Consider the following 12,915-nt stretch of genomic DNA (forward strand, 5'->3'; position numbering starts at 1 on the left):
TTTCAAATTCCTGCGAACGGCCCCTGAATCGTTTGTTTATCTTACTCTTACATGTATTTACAACTTTGTAATAGTCATTTAGAAATTATATCCATATGCGATAACTCGATACCTGATAAACGATAGGACTTAACTCCTTGATTTTTTATCTGCAGTATTACTTTTGAATAAACATTAATAGTTTTCAATATACGAAAATCCAATATTCAATTATAAGCAAAATACACCATACGCACCGTTCCTTTAATCCGATTGAAGTTATCGCTAAGTCGGTATTACTGCATAGTTTGTACTTACAAATTGTGTGTTTCCATTAAACTGAACGACCCTACATTTGATCATAGTAATACGCAAAATTAAGTCTTACATGTGGAAGAAATTTAGCATGGCCTTTTGGAAAGTTTTGTCATTAAACATCCTTATTAAGGTGGGAAATAACTTGCTTACAGTATAGTATAAAGGCAACGAAATATTGCCTGAAATTCCCAGTTTTTTAAATGTAAGTGAAAACAAGCAACTTTTGTTTGGTCTTAGTCCGCTTGAATTACAAGCCTTGAAGTTAGATACATTTATTGCGGTCGTATTTTAACTTCGGGCTTAGTCTTTGAGCATAATAAATCACAATACTGAACAAAAGAAGCTTTAACAATATGTAAAACACGCTTTGGCTTTATGTAAACACATCTTCAGAGATAAACTACGAAAACAATTGATTTACATTGATTTACCGGGAGGTCACGGGTTCGATCCCCACCGTGGGAGCGTTCTTTAGATCTCCCCCAAAGACACAAAGTACTGGTTGTAGGCTTTCGTTAGTTTACATACGGTATGTAGTTATTACTAAATTATGTGTACATTACTTATAGTATCAACCGAGTTTTTTTCAGGATTTTTTTTATACATTTGTCTACCGTGATCAAAAATTCGATGAATTACACATGTATGTCACTATCTAGAGTCGACATGTGTTCATTATGATTCGCTCAATTTACATGATATTCCCGCGAGCGGATAGTTCTATATAAATAACATTATAAATCATATTAACTTCTCTCTCTGCTCGATGATCATCATGAATTTGCGGACGAATATCAATATACTGCATATATGTGTATCCATGCACGGCACAGTAAAATATTGAGCGATTAACGTCGGTGTCTAAACTTGTTAGTGTATTTTTGTAATTTTTAGGAAATTTATTTTTTATTTCATATTTAACTTCACGGTACTTCATGCTAACGTGCAATGACATTAAAAGGTCATAAATAACCGTGAAACATTTTTTGCTGACCCCGATTCGATCCCGGGGCCTAATGATCATATTGCTGTTATCAATCGGCCATCGAATCTTGCATAATTTAGGCTTGAGTTAAACAGCATACAAGAAATTGACATGTGGTCATCAACTTGAAAGGAAAAAAAATTCAAACATTTACATCGGTAAGTAGTCCTTTCATGCAGTCTGTTCCAAATGTCACCCATTGACTCAGGTATGTTTCAACACGTCACTCATTGATAAAGGTCTGTTCAAACATGTCCCGCACTAATACAGTTCTTTTCTATTAATCTTAGGTCTGTATTGCCGACTATTCAACGCAGAGACGGGTGTGGCCACGGAGTTGGATCTCAGACAACAGTACGGACACGACAACGTCATGTTCTCTAAGTGTAACATCACGTCTGCGACGGAGTTTGAGGGTTTGTCGTGCGTCTATGTTTGCGTAAAAGAAACTTTATCTATGTACGTTGTTAAACGTTAACAGTTCGCATGCATGTCTATTTACATCATAACAACTGCATGTTATGCTGTTTGGGTTGTTTTGCAATTCGTCACAACTAGTTATTTGAAACTTTGGCCGACATTATATGCATATTATTTAACCAAGGAATAATTGCACACACAAAATCAGACCTCCCCTGTCTGTATTACTATCGCCATGTCTTTCTTATGTTAAAGCTGTGTTCAAACAGACAAAAGAGGCGTTCGGTGGATCGATATAGTCGTCAATAACGCTGGAATAGGAGGGGAAACGGACGAGAAGTGGGAACAAACTGTGAATGTTAACATGGTGGAGATGTTGTGATATGTTAACTCTTGATTTATTGCTAACTAAATATACTCTTATAAGATGATGTTGAAAACTTGTTTATTGTTATCCTTATATCTGTCGGTTGCATCGTGTGTACATACTTTTCTATCTCGCCCTTACGTTTGTCGAGTGTACAAACACATCTAGGACAGCTGGATAACCAGTACAAAGTTCAAACACTAATGTCGGTAACTGACAAGTGCCCCTCTTGAATCTGATGTTTGTGTGTGTGGGGGGTGGTCATATTAAGGATTTCATTACTTATCCCTTCATAAGGTATATGGCCGGACCTGAGATCGAACCTGCAATGCTCGGTTGTGTAGTCCAGCGTTACATGATAAGAACCTAGCCAGAGGAGTCGAAATGTAAAAAAAATATATTTTTTGCTATCGGCTAATAGCTTTAAAACACTATTAAGCTTTTGGCCATGATTATGAACACGATTGAAACCAAACTGATTACTCCTTGTACATCCGACAGAAAGGGACCCTACGTGGACTGCGACTCGCCATGTACTATCTCAGTGTAGAGCATGGAGGCCGCGGGGGCTGCATTGTCAACGTGGCCAGCATGGCAGGTAAGAATGGCCAGTACGGCGGGTAAGAATGGCCAGTATTGCGGGTAACCATGGTCAGTATGGCGGTTAAGCGTGGCCAACATGGCGGGTAGGCGTGACCAATATGGCGGGTATGCGTGAGCTGTATGGCGGGTATGCGTGACCAGTAGGAAGGGTAAGCGTGGCTAGTATGGCGGGTAAGCGTGGCCAGTATGGCGGGTAATCGTGGCCAGTATGACGGGTAAGCGTGGTCACTATGGCGGGTTAAGCGTGACCAATATGGCGGATAAGCGTGACCAGTAGGGCGGGTAAGCGTGGCCAGTATGGCGGGAAAGGACAGCTGGATACCCGCCAACATGGCGGGTAAGCGTGACCAATATGGCGGGTATGCGTGATCAGTATGGCGGGTAAGCGTGGCAAGAAGGGCGGGTAAGCGTGGCCAGTATGGCGGATAAGCGTAGCCAGTAGGGCGGGTAAGCGTGGCCAGTATGACGGGTTAGCATGGCCAGTATGGCGGGAAACGACAGCTGGAAAGCGTGGCCAGTATGACGGGTAAGCGTGGCCAGTATGGCGGGTAAGCCTGGCCAGTATGGCGGGTAAGCGTGGCCAGTAGGGCGGGTAAGCGTGGCCAGTATGGGGGATAAGCGTAGCCAGTATGGCGGGTAAGCATGGCCAGTACGGCGGGTAAGCGTGACCAATATGGCGGCTAATCGTGGCAATTATGGCGGGTAAGCGTGACCAATATGGCGGGTAAGCATGGCCAGTATGGCAGGTAATCGTGGCAAGTATGGCGGGAAAGCGTGGCCAGTATGGCGGTTAAGCGTGGCCAGTATGACGGGAAAAGCGTGGCCAGTATGGCGGTTAAGCGTGGCCAGTATGGCGGGAAAGCGTGGCCAGTATGGTGGATAAACGTGGCAAGTAACGCGGGTTAGTGTCGTCAACGTGGCCAGTATGGCGGGTATGCGTCAACTTTGCCAGTATGACGGATAAGCGCCCAGCATGGCGGTAAGCGTCCGTCAGTGGACCTGACGGGAAGTTAAAGAATTATGATTTTTCTGCACAGTATGACTTCATTATTCAACAACTTTCTTCTGTTGGAGATTTCTCCTTGGTCAAATAATACATAATGAGAGGAAAGTTATTATTTCGTTTATTACGAGTAAATGGATACTAAATGCAGTATCAACGGTGGCACCTAGGTGAAATATTTCAGCAATATTCCGTATGTCACTTCAGTGGTACCGTAGTACACCAGAACTGTCAACATGTTTTAGCCATTTAATTGAAAAATAGATGGCTGCTTTAATATGTGTACTTTCTGGATACAGGTTTGAATCCGAACCCATTCTCGCCTGTGTATGGCTGCACTAAGGCAGGAATCATTCACGCTACACGATGTTATGCAGTAAGTTGAAAAACACTTCTTATATCTATGTTGATCACACAAAAACACAAGATATGTTACCCGTTTAATTGTCCCGAAGAAAGGGAAAAACTGTTTCGATTAAGTTTGAGGAATACTTGACATTAACCCATTGTAGTTCTAAACGTTTTGTGTAAATTAACGTACATTCAAACAGACTCCGTCAACACTTATTGTCGAGTAGAAATGCTTGACATTTTTGTGTAAACAAACGTAAACATATAATAACTATTTGTTTCTCTTAAGATATTACCATTCTATTTTGAGCTTCCCCAATGCATAAATAAACAATAATCAGTATTAAGGATGCACCGCACAAACAAAGAAACATCTTTATTAAGGTATCCGAGGCGGCCAAGAAGTCAAACATCCGACTCAACGTGATGTGTCCGGCGTTCGTAGACACGCCCATGTTTAGACAGATGGCGGCGGGGGACGCTTCCCAGACTATCGGCGGGGACCAGACAGCCGTGAACGCGTTCATTGAGCGCATTGGAGTACTCAGGTACTGTTCACGTGGAATTGGTTTGCGCGGCGATTGATCCTAAATTAATTGTTGCACATGTGTATAACATCGCAGCACATTGATCTTTGTTTCTTCTTTTTTCGACCCGAAAAACGAAAGAATAAATGTTATCCGCTGTGTATGTCCGTCTGAATTATAATCTTTAGGAACATATGTTTCGGGTTTTGTGAAACGAATTGTGTCGATAGTTTTTTTTTTGGTTATAGCTATCTCATTCCTACTGATGCAGTACAAACTGCTAAAATTTAGAAAATTGTTTAGGAATAAAACACTTATTGTAAATGTGACGGTTGGAAGTTTGCGTGTTTTAGCACAGAAGATGTGTCGGCGGCATTAATTGACATTCTCACGGATGAAACGAGAAACGGGTTGATTTTGCGTTGCGCGAAGAAGACTGGGAACGTTTACAGCACGCTTACTGTACAAGACGTGTAACATAATTTCATGCATCGTGTAACGGAACAAATCGTTTACTAAACAGCGGCAGTGCAATGGAGCAGCGGATTTGCAAATCGTTTATGGGACAGAACCTATTGTTGTGTACAACCGAAAAATGGACGTGTAACCGAACAATGAGATAAGAAGGCAATCGAAAAACGGACGTATACAAAACATCGGTTGTTGCGGAATATAAGTACATTCTGGGTCCTGTTAATTTGTTCATGTGTATAACATTCGTGTACAGGTTGAAGTCATTCAACTAAAGCGAATAATGACAGCTCGCATATGATGACCGTTATGACCACGAAAACCAAGCTGGCGTCCATAAGTACCAGGTCACAACATGCGCTCAAATCCTTGCAGAAACTTAATAAGTAAGCGAGAAGGGTGAGAAGGATCCACATTTCAATAGTATTGCCATCAATATCTCGTTAATTGAACGGAAAAGCATACACTATGTGCCAACTGGCAGGGCTGGAAAAAAAAGATATATTGTATGTAGTCTTTGACCATTATTTGTGTGTTTACAGAGTTCATGAATTCATATTGTACAGAGAGAACATATCGTTTTAGGAAAATCTAACGGTAGGTGCATGTAAAATGTATTGAACAAAAATAACAAGTTGCGAGTCTTGCTTTTATATTTTAATTTGTTCAATGCATATGTCAACAGTAAGAAATACTTTATATACCCATTTGATTTGTACATTAATGTATAAGTTCTATCGTATTTAAACTGTTTATTGAATTGCCATTAGTAGTAAGTAATTGTTTTGGAATTGATTAATCATTGTATGTGAATAGTGTATTCTTACACATTTGTTAACAGAAATAACTTCAATAGTACACACTCCTATATAAATGACTGTTTTAAAGAAAGAAATAGGTGCATTAACGATTTCTTAATTCGGAAAAGCTTAACTTATGTTCATACAAAAATGTATTTTACTAGCGCGCTAGTGCTCCAATTTACAGCAATCATTGTCTTAACTTTGATTATTTTATTTTTAAAGAAAGAGTAGCACTTACTTTCTACCTGTTAGTATTGTGAATAGTGATAATAGAATTATATTTTATATAATGATATGCAAACATTTGCAATATCTCTTATAGCTCAACATCATGAGCGGTTATATACATAATGTTTTAGTGTGAATATGTGTCACTGTTATAAATATGTAATGTATGTATATAAATGAGAATAAAGAATGAAACTACAATTGTAACACACCAACAAAATAAATACAGGTAATGAACAAAAGCGATTTTAGATAGTATGTCTTCTTCACGCAGCCGAGGCGAACTTCGTTAAGTCTTAACTTTTAAAGGGATTTGTTAAAATATTTTGGCATTTGTTGTGTAGATTATCATTAACTTTTTTAAGTTGATAAATGTAAACATCATAATTTAATGAGCCCGGCTATAAAAACATAAATATAATTTAAGAAAAAATAAATACTCTGAGGCTGAACGGGCTTTGTGATTAAAAAAATATATTCTTATCACTATCTTCTAAATCACTCGGCTATTCTTAATCACTATCTTCTGAATCACTCGGCTATTCTTAATCACTATCTTCTAAATCACTCGGCTATTCTTAATCACTATCTTCTAAATCACTCGGCTATTCGAGCTTAAACGTGTTATCATGCAGTTTATAATTCTAACAAGCAGCGTATTGTCACAAAGTATAACGAATACCAACAAAAAGCCCCAAAATACTCAATCGATTTACTATTTAAGGTCTAGTACCCAATATATGCTTTTGAAAAAAAGCCAAACGATTTATTACATTCGCGCGTTGAAAAATGGTCACATTTTTCAGTAACGTCTTAACAATTTTATATTTTCCGATGTTGCTTATTCGTGAACAAAAATGTATGAAGGCTTTGATTGTACGCTTGAAGTGTTATATCGCTCCCTGATTTACAATTTTCCTCTATTTCTTGAATTTGTGGCAAAAACGTTCATTTCGACAATCTGCGGAAAAGTCCTTTTAAAGGTTCTCGCGTTTTGAAATGCACTGTGGTTTTTTTGTTTCTTGACATTTTCAATTAATTAAAAAACGTCTCTTAGTGGCACTTCAACGCCCGAAGACACATATCGTAATAGGATTACTAAGACCTGCGTTTGTGAAACACAAAGCCCCAAAGGCGCTTTGCAGCCACACATTAGCTATTTTAGAGAAAGTCCAGGACCCTTTACTTCGTCAAAAATCGATGGACCGGAACGAAAGTCACACTTTGCATGTAAGTCATGTAAGTAGACTCACATACCAAACAAGAGATGTGTTTGTCAGAAACACAATGCCCCCTTTGAAGCCATATATTTGACATTTGACCTTGAAGGATGACCTTGACCTTTCACCACTCAATATGTGCAGCTTCATGAGATACTTATGCATGCCAAATATCAAGTTGCTATCTTAAATATTGCAATAGTTATTACCAATGTTAAAGTTTTTGGACTGACTGACGGACAGTTAAAAAACTATATGCCACCCTTCGGGGGCATAAAACAGGTAAATATCGGAATGCGTTTCTTAAAATAATCCAGAAAACGGAGTATTTCTAAGTCCAAGAACCACAACTTCGCCAAAACTAAAAGAACCGGAGCGAAACTCACACTTCATCAAGTCATGTAAGTAAACTCGCATACCAACAATCAAATAAATATCTTAAAGCGTTTTGTAAAAAAAAAATTCCATAAACGGGAATTTTTTAATTCCAAGGCACATAACTTCGCCAAAAAACGATGGACCGAAACACTTCATCTGTAAGTCAAGTAGGTAGACTCACATGCCAAAAAATCAGCTCAATATCTGAAAACATTGCGTAAAAAACTCCGGAAAACGGAATGCCGGACTGGCTGACAGACTGTCGGACTGTCGGACAGACAGTGCGGCTGCTATATGCCACCCCTACCAGAGGAATAACATTCCAAACCAACCAAATACCGTATTCTTCGTTTGTTATGTCTTAATTAATTATCAATAAAACTATACTCGCATATTTTTTTCATGGGCGCTGCAGATTTTGATGGCGTCTTGTTCTAGCCTTCACATCCTTTAGTTTGTGACCCAAACACAAGATAATCCGTAATAATTCTATTAAGCTTTGAAACACTTACGTTGCAAACGGGTTATTCCTTCTGAATAGACTTTCTTTGATAAAAATAACAACAAAAAAGTGTATTCATCAAAGAAAATACACTAACGTTTACTAACATCCAAAAGCAAAACAATTCAAATAGACTACTGAACCAAAATACACACCTATCAGTATGTTCTACACACACAATTTCACATCCAAATAGGCACGCACATTCTGAAAGGCAATAACACGAATTAGCTAGATCTAGATGTAGATCTAAATCCTTCGTCTCACCGGTTCCATCAGAGGTAAGTAGTCCATAGAATATGCACTTTTTCAAAATTACATCCAGGATACATTAACACGAAAAAAATGCGAGTCTTTAATGTTTTATTCCCAGACATCGCATACTAGTATCGTGTACACCAAAAGATGACATCACATAGTTTGGAAAATGACGCAATAAGTATGTTATTTTATGACGCATCAATCAGCTGATTCATTATATGGATGGCGAAAATTTATGTCCCTTGACTAGATCTAAAGGTTGAAGGTCGTATAATTTTAAAGCTTAAGTTTTCTCGACTCCAGAAATTTCTTATGAAAAATCAATCAGTGGTAGAATAAAAAGTAGTCCGTGCACGCGACAGGTATATTCAACAAGGTGGGATACAGGCTAGATTTTCCATGGGGTGTTATACCGTCAATGTCGGTATAAAAATGGGATACAATATATTATGTGTCAGTAATTATTCATAATTTACTAATGTGTCTACAAAGGCTTGTTGCAGTTTTTGCAATTTTGAATTAATTAATAAGACTGTCGGTAATTGGCATAAAGTAATTGAAAAATGTGTGGAACAATTAACAGCACTTAGTTCAAATAGTTGATAAAGAATCAACCGAGTGTTAACGTGTAACATGCAGTACTGTGGATTTTTTTTTGTGATTTGATTTATATTTTTATATGTGTTTTACAATATGATGTAAATGTAGTATGATTCAGCTGCTGGTAATATGTATATGTCTGTACGCAACCAAACATGTATTGCAGACTAGACTTTGTTGCATAAAGTATGATATACCACTTTGCTTTAATTTATCATTGTTAATTGTTTTTATTTAAAATGTTTTATAGTCTTTTTGCGCCAGATTATTTTTTAATATAAGTCGTAATAATTGGGAAAAATGGTTTCAAAAGTGTATGGGTAGGACAAGATATACTATATTTTTATCATAAATTGAGCTATTGCTATTGTCACTCCTGTATTATTTATGAAATTATGTTCCAACTGTAAATTGTATTTTAAATCATCAATAAAGGTTCAATTTGATATATGTTACCTATACAATTAATTACAGCATCTAATGATTTAAAGAAAAAACAAATGTATTTCCTATCAAAATATTTGGGCTTCAGAAATGTTGATTTTGCAAGAATTCTTCTGTTTAATTCTTATGTAAAACAATAAAGATAATCTTTAAGATAAACATCTATCCAAAGAAGGTTTGAAAGTATCTTACATTTATTTAAAGAATAATGATAACTGCAGATTAAATGTTTATAAGTATCAAAATACAGCTTTGTGATATCTATCCAATTTCCCCGGACTGATTGAATATTTTTTAGCCAAGTAAGTTTCAATATTGGAATAAATGAATCCGAATCGATCTTTTTTAAACCTTCTTTACTACATTCTTTTACTAAAGTGGTCAAGTTGATTTTGCTATGCCCGTACCAAATGAAACTAATGTTACAAGTAGTTTTTTGCATTTAAAATTGTATTGGGTGGGTAAGGAAATGATATGAAAAAGTGATTAATTACACAATAAGAATGTTCACTATTACAATCTTTCCAATTGGTGTTAAACATTTTCTTTTCCAATCTTTCAGAATATTTTTTCATTTTAAGGGATGTTGCGGCAGTTTATTTAACCGAGAATATATTTATAGCAACACCGATGATGCTTTTATCACAACTCAATATTTTTGTTATCAGTATCATCAGAAATGACCGAGTTGGTTCATAATTTAATTGTCAAAGGTTCGATCCCAGGTGGGTTTAACGTTTTTTTTTACGTGTTTTTATTTCTTTAATTTCATTCTTCTTTTTTACTGGAGCTTTTTAGTCATGTCGTTTAAATTTATCAATTCAAAGCATTTAATCACAAACTTCAAAACAAGCGGAAATCTGTGAACAAGTACATGTAAGTTATTAATGATTAAGGTCGAGTTTGATACTGTATGGTATTATGTTTGTGATTAAATATTGTTTTTATAAATGTCTTTTGGTAAGCTGTTGTGATCCCAGTTAAGATTGTAAACAAGTTCTAATGTTTATGCATATTTTTTACAATCTATGTACCGGTACTTGGGTTTTGCCTAATTGATGTATTTTTATAAAATTTTACGTAGACGGTAGGGATAGTTATAACATAAAATCTCTGTTAAAAGTGCGGTGACCCCCTTTTTTTATTTGTGTTTTATGATGACAACACGTACATATTTGAGCAGTTTTGCAGAATTCTATTTGACAGATTTTTTTTAATTACATTTTGGTGTTAAAAATAGTAAAAAATTGATGTTTTTTTGGGGTGACATAAACATTAAAAAAAATAATTTTTGATTTAACGTGTGTTCTCCATTTTTTTGGCTTTGTGTTGTTTAATTAAATGGTATTTTATGTATCTCAGCTTATATAATATCTATATATTGTGTTTTTCATAGGTTATTAATTGGTTTGAGGCAATTAGAGATTTTCCATTTTAAATGTAAAAAGTACATGTTATAAAATGGTGAATAAAATCAAAACAAGGCCGGTGACCCTATATTTTTATTTCATTTTTCATATAGGATTTGTATATAATACTTGAATATAAATTTTGAACAAAATCTATTTGGTGGAAAAAATCAGCAAAACTGCAGCAACATTTTTTCATTCTAATTGATTTAAAAAAATATTTGTAAGATCAAAATTGAAATAAATTCCAAGAATTAAAATCTGTGTTGCATCCAATTATATTGTTTGAAAAAGAGAACACTATCTTGATCAAAAATCATGACTTTTAGGCAAAAATATGACTTCTAGAGTTTTCATTAAGTTTCACTTTTGCCATGCAAGTATCAGCTGAGGAGAACTGTACCACCGCGTGCCTGACTTCCATGTTTTTCAACGAAACAAAACCATTTTTGAACTCGCCCTATAAATGTTTAGAAGAACAGTTGCAAGGATATTTCATGTTGATTCAGCAATGTGTAACTTATATTTTGCGAAAACTGCATTTTAAGGATGTTCAAATATTTCTCTGCTGAATGGATAGGATGACATTGAACTAGAAATTATGCTAAAATTCAATGTGACAGGATCTGTTAAAATGGATATTGATTTTGTTCTAAGATGGTATCGTCTGACTGGATATTTTAAAACGGACCTACCCCTTATGCTTCGATGTAATCTTTTGACTGTATCTCATTACATGCGTATAAATTAGGGATGGCATCGAATTCCTATATCGGTATTCGAATATTCGCAAATCCATTCAATCGAATATTCGAATATTCGCAAAAAACGGCTGGCTGGATATAACTTCTTTTACTCAGTTTCGTATCCAGTTGGGATATTTAATATAAATTGACACAGAAATACAATTTAATATTTATACTATAAATAATATCCTTAGATTTTATTTGCTGAACGGTTGAATGATAAACAACTTTAGACGGCTTTTACGATAACTTTTTTTTCAATTTTATTATTATAATTAATTCCTATTGATTTAATTTAATTAATTGATGCATTTAATAAATTTAGCAATATTAATTTATCTCAATTACAATCGCTCAGTATTTTTTATTATTATAAACAAGGCGTGTCACACGATCTGCCATATGTGTATCGGAGAGAGGGTACTACATTTACTACAAGATCAAAAGTAAATCTTCATTAGTTACAGCGCAGAAATGAGGAGCATAATCACAGGTAAAAATCGTTTAAAATGACACATCCTATTGTCTTTATGTAAGCACACATTTTGAACACCCAAATTGACATCGTAATATTTAAAGGGGCCTTTTCACAGATTTTGGCATATTTTGAAGTTTGTCATTAAATGCGTTATATTGATAAATGTAAACATTGGATCTTGAAAACTCCAGTAAAAAATCAAGAATAAAATTTAAAAAAGAAAAAAAAGTAGCCGGTACCAGGGCTCGAACCAGTGACCCCCGGAGTCCTGGAGTAAGTCTGAAGTAAAAACGCATTAGCCCTCTCGGCTATTCCGCCGGATATATGAAGTTTAAGTATTTTATACGTTATATAAGCAATCTTCGTAGATTCGTAAATTTAAACGACAACAACAGAACTCTCCAAATTATTCAATCGTTTCGCGTTGCAACGCTTTATAATTTTTAGGTTTTCAAATAGTCAAAAGATACATAAGGGCTATATTGGACTATGGTAAATGTTCAGTAATACTGTTTCCTCACAAATATCATAACTAAAACGAAAATTTGCGAATCTTGAACAACTTTTTTCAATTTTGTCAATTTACCAAACCGTGAAAAGATCCCTTTATAATTACAGAGCGGAAATTACAATAAATGACATTTGATCTTTAATTGTGACGTTGACATTCTACGTAGGAGCACGCGACATATAGTCCGGTTATGTGAGGTTAATAACCCTAAGTCATATATGAGCCGTGCTCTGTGAAAAGGGGGTTTATGCCATGTGCGAAAAGTGTCGTACTTGAATTCTGCTAAAACGAGACTTTGTTAAAACGAAAAA

At 35.8% G+C, this 12,915-nt stretch overlaps 1 protein-coding gene across 1 annotated transcript; it reads left to right on the forward strand.

Annotated features, from left to right (window-relative positions):
* Positions 1-1,612: 1,612 nt before the first annotated feature.
* On the forward strand, positions 1,613-6,507 carry LOC127844212 (15-hydroxyprostaglandin dehydrogenase [NAD(+)]-like). The gene is made up of 6 exons (XM_052374280.1): positions 1,613-1,698; positions 1,958-2,069; positions 2,571-2,667; positions 3,975-4,051; positions 4,411-4,574; positions 4,907-6,507. Exons 2-6 carry the CDS (start codon positions 2,067-2,069, stop codon positions 5,028-5,030), a joined length of 465 nt encoding a protein of 154 aa, XP_052230240.1. The 5' UTR covers positions 1,613-1,698; positions 1,958-2,066; the 3' UTR covers positions 5,031-6,507.
* The last annotated feature ends 6,408 nt before the right edge of the window (positions 6,508-12,915 follow it).

This window comes from Dreissena polymorpha, chromosome 9, assembly GCF_020536995.1.
Source record: "Dreissena polymorpha isolate Duluth1 chromosome 9, UMN_Dpol_1.0, whole genome shotgun sequence".
NCBI lineage: Eukaryota > Metazoa > Mollusca > Bivalvia > Myida > Dreissenidae > Dreissena > Dreissena polymorpha.

Bases quoted from the DNA above. Each gene is read 5' to 3' on its own strand.
- LOC127844212 (XM_052374280.1), top strand. The intron at 2,668-3,974 runs GTAAGAATGGCC...TTCTGGATACAG, and splicing joins CAACGTGGCCAGCATGGCAG to GTTTGAATCCGAACCCATTC. The intron at 4,052-4,410 runs GTAAGTTGAAAA...ATCTTTATTAAG, and splicing joins ACGCTACACGATGTTATGCA to GTATCCGAGGCGGCCAAGAA.